Source organism: Megalobrama amblycephala, linkage group LG17, assembly GCF_018812025.1.
Source record: "Megalobrama amblycephala isolate DHTTF-2021 linkage group LG17, ASM1881202v1, whole genome shotgun sequence".
Taxonomy (NCBI): domain Eukaryota; kingdom Metazoa; phylum Chordata; class Actinopteri; order Cypriniformes; family Xenocyprididae; genus Megalobrama; species Megalobrama amblycephala.
The window spans coordinates 47,364,449-47,386,588 of NC_063060.1; the positions used below are offsets into that span (position 1 = coordinate 47,364,449).

At 41.2% G+C, this 22,140-nt stretch overlaps 1 protein-coding gene across 1 annotated transcript; it reads right to left on the bottom strand.

The window, feature by feature from the left end:
* Positions 1–1,339: 1,339 nt before the first annotated feature.
* On the bottom strand, positions 1,340–21,099 carry LOC125251974 (tensin-3-like). Its single transcript, XM_048165028.1, has 30 exons — positions 20,877–21,099; positions 18,990–20,729; positions 16,185–16,334; positions 16,034–16,084; positions 15,639–15,761; positions 15,492–15,556; positions 15,296–15,379; positions 14,883–14,995; positions 14,638–14,698; positions 14,443–14,518; positions 14,168–14,294; positions 13,584–13,649; positions 13,185–13,283; positions 9,631–10,045; positions 9,502–9,566; positions 9,173–9,270; positions 8,904–9,026; positions 7,185–7,302; positions 7,016–7,093; positions 6,633–6,756; positions 3,621–3,985; positions 3,462–3,548; positions 3,255–3,386; positions 3,069–3,164; positions 2,858–2,935; positions 2,658–2,735; positions 2,351–2,519; positions 2,167–2,235; positions 2,050–2,079; positions 1,340–1,945 (listed from the first exon to the last, which is right to left on the bottom strand). The coding sequence occupies exons 3-30, from the start codon at positions 16,332–16,334 to the stop codon at positions 1,804–1,806; spliced, it is 3,282 nt and encodes a 1,093-aa protein (XP_048020985.1). The 5' UTR covers positions 18,990–20,729; positions 20,877–21,099; the 3' UTR covers positions 1,340–1,803.
* Positions 21,100–22,140: the final 1,041 nt, after the last annotated feature.

Below are 22,140 nucleotides of genomic sequence, written 5' to 3' on the forward strand. Positions count from 1 at the left end.
AGCACATCCTTTCCTTCCCTTCGCCTCTCTATTAATGTACTTGGACACAGAGCTCTGTGAACAGCCAGCCTCTTTTGCAATGACCTTTTGTGTCTTGCCCTCCTTGTGCAAGGTGTCAATGGTCGTCTTTTGGACAACTGTCAAGTCAGCAGTCTTCCCCCTGATTGTGTAGCCTACAGAACTAGACTGAGAGACCATTTAAAGACCTTTGCAGGTGTTTTGAGTTAATTAGCTGATTAGAGTGTGGCACCAGGTGTCTTCAATATTGAACCTTTTCACAATATTCTAATTTTCTGAGATACTGAATTTGGGATTTTCCTTAGTTGTCAGTTATAATCATCAAAATTAAAAGAAATAAACATTTGAAATATATCAGTCTGTGTGTAATGAATGAATATAATATACAAGTTTCAAATAAATACTAGTTTGAAATAAATCAACTTTTTGATGATATTCTAATTATATGACCAGCACCTGTATGTGCATATAGACGGTGATTTCCTACATCTTGATCTGTGTAAATGACGACTGATCAGCAGCATTAAGGGATTCTCCACAGGAGAAACTCATCCTCATGCCATCCCTGATATAAATGACTTTCAGTTGTACATGGAGATTTTTAGAAAAATAATTAATCTCTGTGTGAACATGCAATGCAAGTGTACAGGACCCCCAAAACTGATGCTTCATGGTCCATATAAAATCAACAAAGGTGATCCACACGAGCACAGTTGATGAATAAATGATAAGAAAAATACTAATATTTTAAACTATAAACCTTCACTTCCACTATATTCTGTCTGTTCTCTTCATTTTTCAGAGGTTCTTACAGATTGCTAGGTCAGGAAACAGATGAAATACATGAACAAACATTCAGTACTGCAGCACAGTACTGCTAACACAACACATTCATCTTCCATTTATTTCTGTTCAATATTCAGAGATTGAGTGTGTGTTTGTGTGTTCAAATTGTGAAAATCATCAGTGACCTCAACAAGATCAAGTATATATAATCAGAGCTCTTAAAAGTTGTCTCACTGTAGTGTGTGAAGAATACAAATAATAAACCCAAGCCCAATTCTCAACTATATCATATAGATCTTCCTTTACATCACATAACCGTAGCTACATGACAGTGAAATCCTCTCCTTCACAACTACTGTTATCACTTTATATAAAAACACCATATAAGAAGAAAAGAAAAGGACACACAAATACCTCAGAGCTGAAAGACTAAAATCAATATCCATCTGATCAAAGTGAGAAATCAAATGAAGCAGATGTTGAGGACTGAACATCAGTGCTGAAGACTCTAGGAAAGACATGCACTGAGAAACTGAAGATTTTAAAATATTTTATATGCATATCATTTTTAGATATCAAGTATAAACAGTTCTGACTTTTTTCTCTAGAAAACAACTTTGCAAATGGAAATCTGCAAGTAAAAAAGTAAATAAAATACTAAATATATATAGATATCTAAAACAATGACATTATAAAGAAGTTTTTGGTTCATGTCATCAGTAGTAGAAAACAATTAAAAAACTAAAAATTATTTTAAAAAGCATTACTGTTCATACACAAATATTGAGATTTATTTTCAATCAGAATAATTCATTTAAGTCTGTGTACACCATACATACACTTTCAATACATAAATATACAAAATACTGTACATGTTTAGTTTCAGAAGGTTTGTCATGTGATCAAAAACAGTCCCAGAGTCTGCTTCATCCTCGCTTTCAGATCACTGGAGGAAATCTGATCCTGCGCCGCTCGACAGGCCACGCCCTCTTCATGACATCACATCTTCTGTGAGCCAATCATGACTTTGGAGACAAAATTGACGATGGCGCTGGCGGGCTGCTCGGGGTCGTGCTCAGCAAACAGGTGGCACACGTTCTCCATGCCGCTGCCCGCTTTCCGCGCCACAAATCCAAAGATCCTGCCGTGGAAGGACAGTTTAACTGTTACTCCTCCTAAATAGTCCCATAATAACAACTGAAACAGATCTGGGTTACACCTGAAACACATGACGACCGTACTCACTTTGCTGAGGTGCAGCCGTCTCGTTTCCACCTGTAAATGAACACAGACGCTTATAGAAACACAAGATCACTGTAAACAATATGAAAATCATGATGTGGTCGAGCAGAACGGACTCACTTCCTGTCCTGAGGGTCCAGAGCACAGAATATGACTGTGCTGACTGCATAGTGTCTTCTGAAGAACAGTCTAGAAAGACAACGAGTTTTTGAAAAAAGCTTGAACGCAATATAAGTCGCTTTGGATAAAATGCATGAATGTAAGGTAAGAGGTTTGGTAAGAATGTAAGTTAAGAGTGAGTTACCTTCTCTGGTTGTCGGTGAGCGTGATTCCCTGCGAGGAGACTTTGAAGTGCACTACAGTGGAGGACGGGTGCGAGTCTGTGCTCAGGATCTCACTGGTGGCCTTCTGCACCGCCTGATACCCCGTCAGAGACTCCATCTCCACCGAACCCAGAAACCACACGTTACAGGCTGGAAAACACACATCACACAAGCGATCTGTAGGTGGAGTCAGAGAGACTGAGGAATCGGTCACCGGTCGATGTTGTCGATGGTTGTTATCGCTCTGTTATCATTACTGCATTGCTTGCGGATGTGTTTCGGACGCACCTGCTCCTTGTTTCAAGAGTTCAGTGGCAGAATTGGTGATGGACTGTGAAGATGCACTAACAGCGTCCTCTAGAGGATCTGAGGAGAAACAACAGTCATGTGATCAAACCAGCCATTATTCCAGAGCAGTAATGATGGGTGAAGCTTCGAAAACTTTGCGAATCATGAATAAATGAATAAATGAAGCTGTCCTGCTGTACCTCTGTCAGGAATGATGAGTTTACATGGAAGAGCCAGAGGAGTGATGGAGTGCTGACAGACCAGAGCCGTCAGACTGCCTGTGGAGTCACACACACACACACACACACACACACACACTGACGTGAGCAGTTCTCCTGTATATATGTAAATGAGTGATTCCCACAGCAGGACTCTCAGAGTGGCCATCAGTGGCGGGTTTGATAGACTCACCGAAGTAGGGTTCATTAGGGCATCCCTTGAGCCGGACACCCCTCGGCGTGCACTCGATGAGGAAGTGCCGCACCAGCTCGCTGGACGGGTCTCCTCCTGAAACATCATTGGTCCCTACTGTATATTACACTTTAACTGTGTATATAATGAAAACACCACACATCCGTCACATCGGTCTCTGCTCACCTCTCTTGCTCTGCTGCAGCGCCGATGGAGGTGCCGTCGCCACTTTCATGGCCAGTCCGTAAGCGCCGCGGAAGGAGTGACTGTCCCGAACGATGAAGGAGCCGGGCTCTGTGTCCTTCAGCACCGCTATAGCTGTGTGTGGACGGAGAAATCAGGTCAGATGAGAGTCAGAAACAGAAGTCAGACGTCACGGGATTCGAGCGGTACCTTGGTCTCTCGCAATGTCTGGCTTGTACCAGTATTTGGAGGTGTCCTGGACGAACTTCACCGTCAACTGCTTGCTTGAGAGCACATCTGCAACATCAGCACAGCGTTCAGTTTGGATATCAAGCGCACACCTGAGCTCCAGCGACCGCATCTGCTCACCTGGAAGAGGCAGGGAAGAGCCGGCATTGGCTCTGGTCTGTAGCTCCGGCAGCACGCTGGGAAATGGGATGCTCAGAGAGCTCCCGCTGTGAGGACTGGAGAAGCCGCTGGGAGACGTGGACGCCGAACCCTGCGAGTTCTCGCCGTCGTACGCCGTCAGCGGGGGGTTCTGAGGCGGCAGCTGGAAGTCGAGTCCCTCCAGGCTGAACTTTTCCTCGAACATCTGCTGGAAGACTTTGGCTCTCTGGCCGCTGAGAGGAGAGCTGTGGGCGTTCGGAGCAGGAAGAGAGTGTTGTGACGCGACAGAAGACACTGGGGCGAAGCTCACGGAGTCCGAGGGATGAGCAGAGAAGGACTGCGGAGACCTACATGAACCACAACATGCTACTGTTATCCTGAACTATGAAACAAACACTACTGGAGCTATTTCATTACCTCGTCTATGTTTTCACAGTTAAAATCATTCAGAGCAGTATTTCCACCTACGTCACACGTGACCTTTCCAACATGATTACGTCATGCGTGGAGCATCACAGAGCAGTGCAAGATGAGCATTTGTGGTTAAAAAGTATATATTATTTTTTTATAAAATGGCAGATGGTTTCTCTAGATTAGACTCTTATTCCTCGTCTGGGATCATGTAGAGCTCTTTGAAGCTGCACTGAAACTGACATTTGGACCTTCAACCCGTTGAATCTCAGTGAAGTCCACTATATGGAGAAAAATCCTGGAATGTTTTCCTCAAAAACCTTCATTTCTTTTCCACTGAAGAAAGAAAGACATGAACATCTTGGATGACATGGAGGTGAGTGAATTATGAGGAAATTTTAATTCTGAAGTGAACTAATCCTTTAAAGCATAAAATCCACTGCAAAGTGTAAAAGCTTGTTTAAAGTCAGTATCAAATTATTATAATGTTATATTAAAACCATAAGTGATTTTAAAACAATTCACCAAAAAAATGGCAGTAAGATGTTTACATGACGTGAGGAAACTCTTCACTCCGGTCTTATTTAAAATTGAACATTGGTCTGGGGAGATTGCTATGTATTTCCTCCTGCACAAGAGGCGTGATCAACGAGCATTATTCACGCAATTGGATAGTCCTTCAACCAATCAAATCAACGATCTGGGTGACGTACTTTTGCAGAGCGACGCGAAAACTCCAGACAGGTTTAGTTTGTATTGGTTTGTAGCATTGATCAGCGGTTTGCAGAAATCAGCAATGGCATCGAGCGATTCTTGCAGGTTGTGCAAAAAAACATGAAAGTGAGTGATATTTACACCCAGTCGAGCGATTTGTTTGCTAAACTAAAGAAGTCATTCAGCATCGTCGAGAGGTTAAAAGGAATTGGATTGACGGTCGTGCAACAGATTTCATCGTGTTATACCCGTCCAGAGCCATAGAAAGAGCTCTGTACCTGCCAATAGTGAGCAAGGTGGATAATCCAGTCTGTGATTGGTTCCCGCAAAAGTGTAACAGATGCAGCAGAAATGAATGTACTGGTTTCCAGACTGAGTTGTCGGGCGAAATCAAATCGCCGGCAGATCAGGCTGGGTTTACCCAGTCTACGTCTCACTCGTTTGTGATAACATATATAACATATATAATAACTTACTCCGACTCAACAGATCGATCTGTGGGAATGAGTCGGACAGGGTCACACAATGCTTTAGGAAGTGTCCAGTCCAGATACAAGTTAATTTGGTAGGCTAAATCTGGATATTAAGTGCATATCTTTTGGGGGAACAACACGACAAGGATATGGAAGTGTAACACCGAAACTTCCCTTCGGATTAAATGATTGCTTGCTTTACAAACTAAATGGCACGAAGGTTACCTATCACAAGGTAAGGCTTTGCTGCTCTTTGTTTCTAATTTATATAACAGCACTTTTCCAATGAGTAATAAATATACGTGCCTTCAAATGCGTTTCTCTCTGGCTTGGTGTTTATAGAGATGATTTGTGATATTTGCTTTCATGTCGTCATGACATAACATCTTGTATTTGATTTGTCTGATCGCCCTACTGTAAGTCGGCAATCTCATGAGTTTGTTTAAGTTATGAGTGTGAAATATTGTGCTTATTACAGATGGATAGAGAGCAGCTCTGACCTGAAAGCCAACAAATCCTCATGTTCAGGGTTGTCTGCAGCTCCTCCATCATTTAAAGTCCCCATTAAATCAAAGTGGAAAATTCTTGTTTTTGTTTGTTTTCATGGAATATTGCAGTGTTTATTATAAATGATCTTTCCGTGCACATCATTATATTGTTAAATTAATTTGGCTCAAAGGGGTGGAAGGAGTATAAAAATACATAATGCAACAGTATGTACATAATAAAAATACATACTGTTAAAAATACATAATGTAATATACTTAGGGCTGGGCGTTTTTTCAGATTTTTTTCAGTTTAATTTAATGTTTTGCCTTGATTATATTAGGCTATTTTTAAATTGAGCAATCGTGATTTTGAATAAAAATGTTTGCAAACGGTTAGACTTAGAGAGCAATGATAACTGTGAAGAGAAGAAAATGATCCAACCACAAGATGGCGCTCTTGAACAGCTGAATATCTGGGAACACGTTGTGTCTCTCAATGAAGCCACACCTCAAGTCACAACCTCCAATATCTGCTGAACACATCATCTCCTCAGAGCCAACACTGGGCCCTCGGATCAGATAAACCGCCAGGCGTGCTTCTGGATCTGAAGCAAGGGCTTCTGGGTTGGCGGGTGAGAAGTGAGAAAAGGCAGAGCCCATCTCAAGTCCATTCATGACCCCCATGATCTGAGATGAGTCTGCCGGACCTGAACCACGGGGAACATGAGCTCGGCGAAGCACTCATAGAGAGACGCTCACAAACAGACAAACAGAAGTCATGTGAGACACCAGCCGTAATGTAGCGGTCATGGAGACGCACACTTCTTCAACTGCTAGCTCACCATCTTTCCAGCCTTTTCTTTAGACAAACAAACAATAAATAAGACAAACAGAATGAATGAATGTACCTGTAGCTGTCGGAGAAGGACATGACCTCACCGATGGCCGGCTGGACGTACGCTGTGACAGTGGGATGCTGCAAAGCTTCATCTGAAGCCGTGTGTCCCATAAATCCTATGTTCTCTCTCAGGTCTGAAAGAATAACATGTGCACTGCTCTTTCATATCTGCTTACATTAATATACAACAATTAATTGTGAAGTGTCGACAGTGAAATCACAGCTGCACATTCTTGTCATGATCAACCACATTCATGAGCAGTTTTTCAGGTCAGTCATTTTTGATCAGGAACAACACAAGTGTGAAAAGCTGGAGAAAATAAAACTCTGGGTCAAAATGACTGGAACAAAACATCTCATGTTAAAATGAAGAGAGTGAATCGTGTGATTTACCGTGTTCAGCTCTATAGAATCCAAATGAAGGAGACAGAGTCGGTCTGTACGGTGGAAAGTTCATCATCACGCTCTTCACTGCACCAACACACACAGATCCATCACACTTACAGTACATACAGCTGACATATGAAACGTGTGTGTTTGTGTGTGTGTATGTGTGTGTTACCGTATGGAGTGGATGGTGAGATGGGGAACGCTGGCGTTGTGGGCATCACGTCACTGCTGGTGTCCGGTTCAGTGTGAGAGGAGTACTGAACACCGTCTGCTCTGAACACTGCTGCACACTGACACACACACACACACACTGGAGTTAACAAGCAACTCACCTAATGCAGGAGGAATAAAGATTGTTTGTATTTTCCCTGTTGCTTGGAGCTGGAGTGTCTGTTAAATGAATCATGTGATTCTGCGGAGCTAGTAGTGAGTCACAGAGTGTGTTGAGTCACCGGTGTGTAGCGTTCATTTCATTAACGAAAACTATGATGAAAACAAGACAACATACTGTAGACCTCATTAAACACTATCTGTGGCTAAATCAACATGCAATATTGTTGACGAAAAAATATGAGACCAAAATCTCTATTTTCTTCAACAAGACAGAGTAGAATTTTCTATGAGTTTTAATGCTTCTGATTGCCTGATCTCAAAAGTTTAAATCTCCCAATCGGAGCTTTTCTCTTAATTGGACACATTTTCTGCCTGGTGTTTTACTTAATCTTTGCAATCTGTCAGCCATTTTGGATGCTTATAGTGTGATGATTGGTTATTTTTGACACATGCAAATTAATTTTGAGTCAATTTGTTCAGCGTGTGAAATCACCAGTTGGTAAGTACATTTGTGCAATATTGTTTTTTGAACGTGAGTTTTCCCTGAAGGTATAGCGGCATGTTTCTTTTGAGACATGTTGAATTTGTTATTTTTGCGTAGTGTTGCGTTGAAAGTGTGTAGCAGTAATTATCTCGGGAGCACATCCGTGGTGTTGAAGGCATCGCTGGTTGACCGTTTGTGTTACAGTTCAGAAATAATCTCATGAAGTCTAGGGTCGAGTAAGGTAGAGTTATTGCAAAGGTAGGCAGAGGGAAAACACTTGTTTTTTGATTGCACTGTGTAAATTACATTGTTTTCTTGTGACTTTTTATATAGCTGATATTGATGCGTTTGTTAGTTCAGCTTCTGATGAATTTTGGACCGATATTATTAAGCATCGCTGAAAGTTGTGAAATTGTGATTAAAGGTAAAAGGCTCAAAGAAATTAAGATAGCTTTTATTGACTGAAAAAAGGCTTTTTAGAGACCGCAATGAAGGAATCAGTCCAGTTGCTGTAAAAAATTCAAACACGGATCTCGACTATATTGTGGTTGTGACCTCTCTGTTTATTATTATTTTAATTATTTTTTTTTAAATGTAATTTCGAATTATTTGAATTACTATAACTGATTCTGCTTTCAAGAGAAGATTTTGAGTTTTATTAGTTTTCATAATGTATAATGTGTTAGTTTCTATGACAATAATATAATAATATAATATAATAATAATATAATTCAGGGAACTGGATGAGTAAATGAGCAAAATAAAGCATTATGTGTCGTCGTTCTCCTGATTTGTGCTTATAGGTGAAAGTGCAATATTTCTGATCAAATGCAAAGAAATTTCTCTCATGACAACAATCATGATCAGTAATTAATATTACAATTTTGAGCAAAATAATTGAGATAATCAGTTTAACCATTATATAGCATGACTAAAGGTTTAATTGGCTAAAACTAGAGTAAAATGCCCAGTCTTTTAGCTAACTAAAACTTGACTGAACACTGGTTGAATAAATCTGATGAAAACTAAAGGACATTAGACACTGAATGAAGCAGCAGACGGGACGGGCTGTACCTGTGTGTGAGGATCAGCGCTCGGCGTCAGTGTGTGTTTGTGATCCAGAGTCCAGGACGAGTGTCCACGAGCGCCGCTGAGCTCCGTCACATCACCGTCCTCTGAGGAAACACAGGCACAGTGCTGTCAACACATGAACAAGGACAAACACACGGCGAGGACAAAGAGACTGATCACACTAAACATTATGATTGCTTTTAGCGTATCATGAATAAAAACACATTGTGTGGCTCAGCTGATGCATAAACTCATGTGGACTAATAACTGACACAACTCATGTTAATACTGTCAGTGGTCAACAGCTGGATAAACGCATCACAGTAAATGTGAAGACGACTGACAGCACAAAAGCTGTGACTGTGCACGTCTTCACACAGAATAAAAATCACTATTTTTAACTATTAACTATTATTTCAGGCTTAATTTGTGATGTATGAATTATTCTGTGCTTATTTGTGTTACACCGGTGTACTGGTTAAAGATCTGAGCAGCTACGCAAAGGTGTCCAGTTTAAACCCCTGGAAAGGCTTGTTTCTCTAATCTGATCTGAACTACGGGAGTAGCAGAAGGCAGCAGCGTTTGATCAGTGTGATCTTACCCATCTGCTCGTACTCGTCCATGGCCGTCGTGTGCTGCTGCGCGGACTCGTCCATACGGCCAGGACTGCCGAAGCCGTCAGACAGCAGTGAGTTCTGGAGAATTTTTTTTTAATTAATATTAAATCTGCTCTTGTGATAGGAAGTGTGATGTTTTCGAGGAGAGCGTGCCCAGACTGTCCACGCTGTACAAGTCGTGCCGCGAGGTCAGGACTTCGTCGTCCAGGATGTCCGTCTCGCGCTCTTTCGGCCGAGAGCGTCCGTTTATGTGTATCTGCGGAGGGCCGGCGGTCAGCGCACAGCCTCGGCTCGCCTCGTCCACACCGAAGCCGCTGAGCAGCCGCTTGAGCTCCACTCGCTCCTGCTGGCTGGGCTGCGGCGCTTTCGGCCCAGGCACAGGCCAGCAGTCGGTGCGCAGCGAGGCGCTGGAGAGGCCGGAGTCGGTGCTGGCCGAGAGCGTGTGATCGGGGCTCTGCTGGGATCTGGAGGGCGTGGAGACCCTGCTGGAGTCTCTCTTCACCGAATATCTGTCCAGGAGCGGAGCCGCTGGGGAGGAAGAGATGAAAGTGACTCACTGATTGACAAGATAAACACTGCATGAAGGAAACAAGCAATATGACATCTCACTCTGCTCATGCATTTCGTGGCACTTTGTTACATGAAATTAAACCACATTCATCCTAATGTGAATGCAATTCAACTTTAACTGCTTTTTGTCATGAAATACTGTATTTGGTGTCATCATCAATGAAATTACTTGTTACACTTCATTAAGTCAGTGCTATTTTACACTGCTGTGCTCTAAATCACACACAAATCTTATGATAATTAGATAATCTCCATTCAGTTTCACACAATATTAGTTGTTTTCATGCCTTTTGCACAACATTGCACCATGCTTTTCATCTTCAGAAAGATCTTTCTTCCTCCCCATATTGCATGAGAACTGTGACTTGCTTAATAATGTGGAACAAACTCTAAGTAGAGTCTGGCAAATTATTTTGTCTGAGATTGATACCACTTATCTAAAAAGACATGGATAAATAAACAAACATACATTTTCTTAGAAAAACTAAAGTCTGAATGTTTATTGTACTGAAATCGTACTGATATGTCACTTGCATAATAATTTGGAACACAGTGTAGTATCATTGCTGCACTCTTAAAGTTTTTGTTTTATTGATCTAAACAACAGTGTTTCTTGTGCTTAGGAAGACTCCAGTAATGCGCTTCTCTCCTTGTTTTCCTCCAGGACTGCTGAAGGTGAGTTAGTTGACTGAGACTCGGGGGGGGGGGACTGTTCTTCCATATATGGAGATTGGAATGTAAACACAGGGGTGGAGCATAAGAAAAGAGGGCGGGGCTGATGATGTGTTATTTGACACAACAGATCTCTGATCAGTCAAAACACAACATACGGTCATATACTGAAAACACTTAAAGTGCTAAGATTCAGTTCATTCCAGGGGCTCAGGGTTTGACTGGTACATTTCTCCACTGACAGCTATTTAAAGTTTTTGTGTATTCTGAGAAATACATTTTTTGGTAAGCATTAATAACTAATTTTATTTATTAGATGTTTGATCAATGTTTGTGTCTATATATTATACCAGTACCAGCCTTGTTTTATGGACAGCCAGCTTATAATGAAGTAAAATAAGCACCATCTAGATTATATATGATTGGTTCATGAATCAGACATCACTCAATGGGACTGTAAAATGAGGCTGTCCTGAAAACCCAAGATGAACCAGGGTAAGTAAAAAAAAAGTTGGATGTGAAATGACAAAGTAGAACAGTTCTTCAATCCAAAGATGAAAGCAAACTTCTCCACAACTAACACATCATACAGGCCTTCAATTAACAGAGTCTAAGATCACTCTCTCATTGCTAAACAACACAACTGGGCTGACAGAGGAGCAGATGTGCTCAACACTCAGAGGAATGTCCGGGTTCAGTGTGAGTTCAGCTCCATCAGCGTTCATTAACACAGAAAATACCTTGACAAGCCACTGACAGCTGAAATAAGCACAGTCAGCAACTTTAAGGGTTTCAAAGCAGGAATGCGAAGCTCAGATTTGTAATAAAGCACCCAAAATGTTAAAACATTAATACAAGATATATTTTGTTAGCTGGGATTGAAGGCTGAATATTCATCTCAGCAGTGTTCAGTTAGAGTCAGTCTAACATTTCACCTAAAGTTAGCAAAACTCTGCATTCTTGCTTGGCTTTTCAGACACATCTTGAGGTAGGCCGTGGGAGGAAGTTATATGGTGTTTTCTTTATGGTGTTTTGTCATCAGAAGCAGCCAGAATTAGACAGCAAAAACAAAACACTGTAATTACAATTCCAGTCCCTCTTCCTGCCAAAGCCTCAGTATCACAACCGTGTGAGTCAACAACACTGACCACAGTTCAGCTAAACCAACACTGACGAACACTGCTGTCACTGTGTGAATCAAGACTGGACCTGATCAAAGCCTTCATTACACTTGATGCTGATTTCATAATGTCTGTCGCAATACGAGTCAACAGAACTAAAAAATATTTATATTTAATGGAGAAAATAAAGTTTTCATTTTTGCCCCACCATGATGCTTAGTTGTTGTGGAGGGTTTCCAGGGCGTTGCTATGTGGTTGCTAAGAAGGTCTGGGTGGTTTCTAGGTGTTTTTATCCTGTCTGGTGTGTAAAGAGTCACTCCTGATCCTCTGGTCTGTAGATGTGTCTCGAGTTCCTCTTTCAATGGACCAGCTGTTTTCTGGTCCAGCAGGTGAAATCGGTCACTTATTAAAGCAGCAGCTCATTCTCCTCAACAAGCATACTAGGATTGGTCATCTGTTCAAATCAATTGCACAAACTATGAGCAATAGTAGTGTACTTAAACTAAAACCTAAAATCAAACTTTATTTATCTACTTGTGCTAGTTCCTCTAACCCATGGACTGGCATATAAACAGATGCAGAGCTCAGAGATGTTGAATTCCTGTGAGCTTTAAGCGTTTGCGTGTGAAAACAAGGCCTGAATCTGCCGCAGGAATGCACAGTTGTCTGTTTGTGCTTGATCAAACCCTCTTCATTAAAGGTGCTGGAACTTGTTTCCATGAATATGTTTTATGTAAAACAGCTGTGGGGGACCTGTGATTTTGGCCGAACTATTCCTGTGTTTGCGAGTTAAAGAAGGGTGTGAATTCTGCGGGACACATGGAAGTCCTGCCATGAGCCTCACCACAGTCAGAAAAAGATGCTGGACCTGTGGGGTGGTTTTAGTGTGTGGGTGAGGGCACGTCCTGTGTGTGTGTGTGTGTGTGTGTGTGTGTAACAGCACAGCCACAGTACAGAAAAAGACACAGACAGAGTTTTGCCCAACTATGCATAACAACAAATCAAAGCATTGTTCAGGGGCAACACATGAAGATAAAATGTGCTTCAGTCAGGACCAAAAGTGTCAAACAGTACAAAACTAGTATAAGGAATTGTACCTTAAATATAAAATTAAAAGTCCCTCAATAAGTCTCTCTTTCTCTGTATGAGTGAGTCATTGAATCATTGACTCAACCGATTAATTCAGAAAAAAATGATGGGTAAGTCATTGAATCATTCACTCAACCACATTAGTGTGTTTGTGTAGCCAGAGCTCCTTCAGCATCATATCTTCCTTTACAAATAAGGATTTGGATCTTTCCTACCTTCACTGCAGATGTTCCCATAGGAGTCCCATTTAGAGAGTGAATCCGTGCTGGTGTAGTCGACGGTCACATCTGGACCGTTCACCCAGCGCTCTGAACCTGTCAGACACACAACAGACTGATGGTTAACAGTTGTACCTGAGATGTGCACATCACTTCGACATAGTCAGTTAGCTTCATTTATATAGCTCTTTAAAAAATACAGGTGGCTTCACAGTGATAAACAGTTGCAAAATTCATTAATTATGAAATGAATTCAAATTCAGCTGTAAAGCAGCTCTACAGAATATAATAGTGTCATTATTCTGATCAGTTCAGTACAAGTTTTGTTCTGTTATGGAGAAATGTTAGCATTTAACAATTTTAGGATTAGCTGACAACAATACATGAAAAACAAACCTGAAATTCGTTCTGGGCCATCAGAGAACACTAACTCCACTTTGCCATAATCTGGAAACCTGGCATCTGAAATTGAAACATCAGAATATCAACACAACAGATGCTGAAACACATAGAAAACAAATCTGAACCCCTCTGATACTGTTCTAACTTAAACCTCATTTAAGACCAAGGACTAATTACGCTTTACTAAGAAGACACTGCTTTAACATTTAGACAAAGATGTTAAATGAATGCTTCATAAGTGTAATTCTTTAGGTTTAGGCCTTCACAATCCTATTCAAGCTGGTTTTCACCACAAAAATAAAAGATAAAAAAGTTATTTGAGACTTCTCGCAATTGTGAGAGAAAGTCTTTATTTTGATGGTCAATTTTAGACATTCCACTAACTATAAGTAACTTTGCAACTACATGTAAACTTATTCTAATTGCCACTGTCTACTAATACTTTAATGAGAGTTAGTTGACATGTAGTTGCAGAGTTACTATCCAGCAACAACACGTTTTAACATTTCAGCATTTTAATTCCAAATGAACTCATGACTACTGCAAGCGTCTGTAGTGGTCAGGTGACCCGCGCTGACCTTTGTTGGCGTGCTCCATGTCGTCCTTCTGAAACACGAGGCTGTAGGCCTGAACCGCTCCCGTGTGAAACTGAACTCTGAATATATCGTCTCGCTCAGACCGGCTGCTCTGATGGAAGCACTTCACCTGCAGACAGACCGGCGAATATAAATATACATTATTGTTCAGTATGCTAGCATGTTTAAATGGTGCATAAATCACTCGCTTGTTAATGACAGACGTATATTAATAAGCTAAAAGTGTGTTTGGTGTTTGTTTAGAGGCTTGTCAGTACCATGATGTCTCCCTTCAGCAGCTGGGCCGGCTCCAGGGCCATACAGATCCTGTCTCTGTGACCGGCTCCGACGCGGCTGAGAAATATGCCAATCAAACCAGGGTTATCAGAAAAAATACATTTTCATTATTACTTGAAATAAAATATGAATGCAGTGATGCTGATGATCAGATCAGCTGAAGTGAATAAACTCACTAGATTCCTGAGACGTACACCACCTGCATTGCCTGATACACCTTCACATACGGCTGACACCCTGAAAAACATCACGCAGGAGTGACAACAGGGTTAGATCGTGACCCAAGACAGCACAAGTACAGTCAGCTCCACAGTAATAAACAGGAAATAACAGTGTTAATGTTGTAAACTTCATCAGATATGAGACAAATTCAGCTTAGTTGATTTAGTGTTTTTGTTCTGATCCAGTAAAGCAGACTGACCCGTGCTGGAGTCGAAGCTGGGGACGCCGTGAAGGATGACGCAGTGCAGGAAGAGAGGAGACGTGTTCATCTTGATGGAGCCGCTCAGGAGACTGTTGAGGATCCACACGTACCTGAAGAAACACTTCATCTTCATCTTACACTGATGATGATGGACATCTTACACACATAAAGCCTGCTGTATCAAGGCATCAACACATCTCCTACACTCCTTCTCTCAAAAGATTGATAGATTAGACTGTTTTATCAAGTAAAAGTCTTTTAGTATAATTGCACAAACGTTACTCAGCTCTTCAAGGCTGAAACGCAAAGAAATACTGCTAATGTTATAAAAACAACAGAAAGACATGGACAGGACGACAAAGATATCAGCAGAGGAACTCATTATCTGCAGATCTACATGTGTTGCTCACCTCTTCTGAGACGGCGTCATCAGCGCAGAAACCTTGTCGTCGTAGAACTTCCTCATGGCGAAGCGGTCTAGCGCCTGATCTGCACTGTCAGGACGAGAGGACTCACATCAGGACACAGTCCATCTACAGAGTATGCAGCCCTACATCTGATTTAGTGATTTAGGGCTCTTCAGAGGCACGTGAAGAGCGTTAGTACCTGGCAGAGACGTCTGTGAAGTGAACGAAGGAGGAGATGACGACTCCGATCCTGCCCTTCCCACCCTGGTGAATCAGAGAGAGGTGAAGCGTTACTGACACACACTGATCTTCACAGCATCTCAGCACACGTTTGAAGGCATCTCACCCTGCAGTGAATGACCACCACGTGCAGCGGGTCAGCGTTCAGCCAGTTCTCTATGGCCTTACAGATGGTGCAGATCTTGTCCAGAGGAGGCGCGTGAAAGTCTGGCCATCCCGTGTCCAGAGTCTGAGGAGACCAACACACACACGCTCTTTTATAAACAAGCGTTTGACATCATGTTCCAGAGTTTGTATGAACTCATGCTCTCTTAAAAATAAAGGTTCTTTATTGGCATTGATGGTTTCATGAAGAACCTTTAACATCCATGGAGACTTCCCAAGGTACTTTATAGTGGAAAAAGGTTCTTTAGATTATTAAAATGATAAGTGGTTCTTCTATGGCATTGCTTTTAAGAGTGTGTGAATTGAGTTTGTAGTGAAGTGGATCCTCCACACTACCTTCGGGTTCATCTTAGTGAGCTCCTGCTTCCTCTCTGACAGGTTGATCACCTGGAAAACCAACGATGGAGAGTTAAAAACACCCAGACCCTGCTGAAGGTAATGACAGAAAGCTCTTTCTCCGGTCTGTAAGTGTCATGGCCGCTCTCACCAGATAGTTGTCGGCGTGTTTGGACTTGAGCATGCGTGTGACGTCTCTCAGGTTGCGCAGGTATGTCTCCTCGAAGCAGTCCTGAGGGAAGGACACCGCGATAATGCGCTCCGTCACATAGGTGAGGTCAAGTTCATATCCCTCCTCCATCTGCAAACACAAATCACTGCAGCTGAATCTCACACCAGCAGCACATGGAGAGGCTCATTAAACCACTGAAAGATCACTGGACACTGATGAGATGAGAGATCAACTGCCTCATGAGACTCACTGTCTGCAGATTTAACTGCAGAAAACCTGAAATCACACCAGACCAGGACATACTAAATAATGATTTAACTGATGTGTCAAAATGCAAAAGTGTTTTGGTGAGCTCAGTAGAAAAAAATTATCAATGGAGAACCACTTTGTACCATATTTTAGTGACAAACTTGTACCCAGAAGTGAGATAAATCTGACAAAAATTACCAAAACTTTCTTCTGCAAATGACCAAATATATTAAAAAAACAAGAAAGGGTTTTCTGTGAGAGTTAGTATGTGGGTTAGGGTTAGTTCATAACTAGCTGTTATAAAAACAATATAAGCCTCTGGAATGTCCTGATTTAGATAGCTGAGTAAACGTGTGTGTGTGTGTGTGTGTGTGTGTGTGTGTGTGTGTGTGTGTGTGTGTGTGTGTAGGGTCAAGAGGTCATTCAAATGTGACAACACTGGACTGTTAAATTAAATAATCAATTTGCTTTGGTAACGTGATTAAATCAGAACTAAGACTGACACCTGACAACACCTCATACTGACTCAAATACTCTTACTGACTTTTATTTCAATAATGACAACTCAAGTTTTTGATTACTTTAAAATTTTAAAAAATTTAACCAAAAGGAAACTAGCAAACCAATAAAAAAATATAACTGCATATATATAAAATTTAAAAAATATAAAAGTATAACACCTATTTAAAAATGTAAGAATAAAAATGTAACAAACATGTTTTAAAAACATATTTAAAAAATAACTTTAAAATAAATAAATAAATAAATAACACTTTAAAATTTCTTCCCTACACTAAATCATGCTGGGCTGAAAGTGGACAAACCCAGTGATTGGGTTAAATGTTGGGTTAAATGGTTAAACCAAACTAAGGTTTAAAAATGACTGTCTGGCTTAAAATGAACCCAAAATATGTTGGAAATTAAAAATCAGACCCATAATTACTAGAGGCAACAATAATAATCAAAATGTGAACATTTATTAATAAGCAATTTAATAAATGGTTGTTGTTTAATTATTATTCATGAAACATATTAATAAATGGTAATTTCCAACATTCTTTGGGTTCATTTTAAGCAAGAAATACAGTAATTTTTAAACAATAGTTGAGTTAAATAAAACAAAAGCAGGTTGAGCAAACATTTAACCCAACCACTGGGTTAAAACAACTCAGTCGCTGGGTTTGTCCATTTTCAACCCAGCTTGGGTTGTTTTTTAACCCAGCATTTTTAAAGCTGCTGTCCATAACTTTTGTGTTCAAAATGTACAAAAATTGAGAATGTACAACATGAATCCATTTTCCAAACCGTGTTTTTGTCTTACCCTGAATCATTATGGTACACTTATAATAAGTGTTTATATTCACACTATTTCAGACCGGACTGGTAGGACTCGCCGCAGAGTATCACAGTAACTGCGTGACTCGCCATAGACTTACACTGAGAAAAGTAGCTCCGGCTACAATGTTCCTCCGCAAGACGCGTGCAGTTCTGGTTATTAACCGCTAGAGGGCCAAAAATCGCGGACTGCAGCTTTAAAATAATTTGATCATGTTGCTGCAGGATCAGCAGAGGCCAGTCAGCTTGTGTCATGTGGTAAGGATGTGATTGCTGCATGTAAAGCATCAGCCTGCGCCCCCTAGAGTTTCATGACTGAACTAGATATTTTATGAATACCAGTAACTCCTGATCAAAATACTGTAGGTCAAATCATTCAGAAGATCAGATAATCACAGAGGAGGGCCTGACTGATGTATCTGAAGGACTACGTTCAGCGTACGGATGTGAACACTTCTGCTAATGTGCTTCAATCATCTCCCAGTGTTGTGTCATTGACGCTCTGATCTGAAGGTGAAACAGGAGCGTTCGTTCTGACGCAGCGACTCAGACGTGTCTCCGCAGGCCTGCCGAGAGTGAGCCGCACATGCCTGGATGAAGGTGTGTCGGCCTCAGGAAGAGATTCACCTCCTGCAGGCACGAGAAACACAGACCACGTGTCGCTGAGATCCGGGCCTGTGAAAACAAGCTGCTGCTGGATCAGGTTTCTGTAGCCTTCAGCAAGATGAAACGCACAAGAGCAAACCCACACAGAGTCCGGACCGACAGACTGCAGTCAACACGGATCGTTCTCTCAGCGATGAACAAACGTTCTTCCAGTAACGTTAATAGAACGTTTATTATCTGGTCTTTAATCATGTTCTCAAACCGTTACCACAAAAACATTATTGATACATCGTTCATGGAATGTTTGCATTTTAGTTTTTCTACTTGTTTCAGAACGTTCAGAGAACATTCAAAAGTAACGTTTCCTCAATGTTTGAAGACTGATGAAATAAAATGTTCCCTTAATGTCATTCATGTAACCAAGAAAAATGTTTTTAAAACATGCCAAACTCTGGACATTTTTAACGTTCAGAAAACATTCAGAAATAACATTTTATAAGAAAATGTTAGAAAAACTTAGTTTTGTTAGCTGGGATGTCCAAGAAGACACTGGCAGAAGCAGAAAGAAAAGAGGACATGGTGACGCAAACACACCTCAATGCATCAGACGAGATTCATATTCATGAGAAACAGCAGAGCAGCAGATGGTCAGATCTCACACATGCTTTGATTGACAGCTCACGATCCTACTGGATACACACCTGAAGCAGCTGAGAGGACCACACACACACACACACACACACACACACACACACACACACACACACACTGTGCCTCTGACACACACTTGCACAAGCGGTCAGTTTGGGGTTATTAGATGTTTTAATGTGTTTCTGAAAGAGTCTCTTCTGCTCACCAAGGCCACATTATTTAATAAAAACAGTGAAATATTATTCCAGTGTAAATCAGCTGTTTTCTATGTGAATATATAGTAAAGTGTAATTTATTCCTGTGATCAAAGCTGAATCTTCAGTGTCACATGATCCTTCAGAAATCATTCTGATATGATGATTTGATGCTCAAGAAACATTTATGATTATTATCAGTGTTGACCAGTGCGGATCTCTGCATCGGTCATTTCAGGGACAGACGCTTAACTGGAGAAATTACTGAAAGTATTTGTAGAATAACTGAATAATTATAAGTTAATGCTCTTCAATATGATTGTGGATATCGTAAGTTTAGAGTAAAGTGTTTGATGTCTTACAGTATATGAGGCTGAAGTAATGCAGGTGTGAGATCTCAGATAAACTCAGTCAAAGCTTCATTCAGCTCACGACACATTTATCAGGAGTCAGTATTAGTTTGCTGGCCACTCTCAGTAGTTTCAGTGTCAGTAACAGTGTGAAGTGGAGCGAGGTGAGGAGACGTGCAGGAATGATGAACACATCCGTCTCAGAAACCGTCCTGCTGGCTCTAAATCTCTTTAACCCTCTCTTCTCTCTCTCTTTCACATCCGCTGCAGTTCATCTGTCTGAAGCGTTCCTCTCTGTCCCGCTGTACATGTGTTCCTCGTTTATGTGTGATTTACTACTGCAACACAAAGACTCGACAGAGCCGTTCCTTCTTGGGTCAAACCGAGGATCTGCAGTGAGAATTATCAATGAAAGTGACTGTGAAGGGTGTGTGTGTGTGTGTGTGTGTGGAGGGTGGAGACACTGAACATTCCTGGAGTAAAGCTTCACGCAGCACTTGTCATTAAATGCCCAACCCTGAGGACAGCAGACGCTTCAGCCACACATCAACAATCCAGCGCTGAGATTCCAGTGAGAGAAACTGAGGCTTCTGTGAATATCTCAGATGTTGCTCCTGAGACACAGAAACTTTCCTCCTGCAGAGTTTCCAAACAAACTCAGATTCACCAGGAATCACAACTCTAAACTCCTACTGGACGATCCCAGCAGAGAATGATCTCAGAACTTCAGCTAACGTTCTCTCAAGCTTTATAAACAAACGTTCTTCCTGTAACGTTTACAGAACGTTTGTTCAAAGTTATCTGGTCTTTAATAATGTTCTCAAAACGTTAGAACAAAAACTTTACCTATACATCATTCGTGTTACTACTTGTTTCAGAACGTTCAGAGAACATTCCTGTAATGTTTGAAGAATGATAAAACAATGTTCCTTTAATGTTCACATAACCAAGAAAAAAAGTTTGTTTTTAAACATTTAAAAAACTGAACATTCACGTTCAGAGACTATTCAGAAATAATGTTTAGTGGGAACGTCAGCACAACGTTCTTAGAACATATTTCGGTTAGCTGGGACACTACAGGCTTGTCTGAGATTTTAGGGGGGAAACCCTGTACTTGAATGAGACACAAGTGAGAAGATCTGGAAGAGAAACACACACACACACACACACACACACACACACACACACAGATCTGAGCCATTCAATACAGCTGTCATCAGAATCAGTAAAAGCCCAGAATGCCGAGTGAAGCCTGATCCATGAGGACAGAGAGAGCTGCTGCTTACCTCGGCTGGCTGGAGAGTGTGTTGGTCTTGTGTGAGAGACGAGAGGAAACTCTCTTCACGTCGTCATAGTTCAGCTGTAAATCTGCTGCAGGCTGCAGGAACGAGAGACTCACACTTTAGTCCAGGATCTCCGAGCAGCTCATTGCTTTCTCATTAGTCTCTCCTCAGCTCAGATCCAGAGTTAGTGAAAAGAAAGACGGATCCTCCCTCTGCTCTCGTTCTCCCTCCACTGCTGTTCTCTGCTGTTCCCATGAGCCTCTCGCCCTCCCTCACACACACACACACACACACACACACACACACACACACACACACAGAATCAGTAAAAGCCCAGAATGCCGAGGAAGCCTGATCCATGGGACAGAGAGGCTGCTGCTTACTCGGCTGGCTGGAAGTGTGTTGGTCTTGTGTGAGAGACGAGAGGAAACTCTCTTCACGTCGTCATAGTTCAGCTGTAAATCTGCTGCAGGCTGCAGGAACGAGAGACTCACACTTTAGTCCAGGATCTCCGAGCAGCTCATTGCTTTCTCATTAGTCTCTCCTCAGCTCAGATCCAGAGTTAGTGAAAAGAAAGACGGATCCTCCCTCTGCTCTCGTTCTCCCTCCACTGCTGTTCTCTGCTGTTCCCATGAGCCTCTCGCCCTCCCTCACACACACACACACACACACACACACACACACACACACACACGAGGATGGGGGAAGGGACTCCAACAATACCAGCAGATTCCTCCACACACACACACACACACACTGATCGGCCGAATGAGATATTCAAGACAAACACAAGCTCACTGAACCATCAATATGATGTGCTTAGAAACACAAGCTCTCATTGTCATTCAACAAAAACTGACATCATTTCAGCAACACAATCAAACTAACAGGAAACAAAGAATACAATATAACAAAAAGTTTTGGATTGTTTTAAGTATTACTTTAAAACTGTACAAATTTTAACTAAAAGGAAACTAGCAAACTAATAAAAAAATATATAACTGCATAAAAAATATATATAAAAATAAAAGTATAACAAAAATATATATTAAGAATAAAAATGCAACATATTTAAAAAAAATAACTTTAAAAACATAAATAAATAACACTTTAAAATTTCTTCCCTACACTAAAAAATGCTGGGTTGAAAATGGACAAACCCAGTGATTGGGTTAAACGGTTAAACCAAACTAAGGTTTAAAAATTACTTTATTTCTGGCTTAAAATTACGGAAGAGGATTAGGGCCAAGCAATAATAAAAAAATAA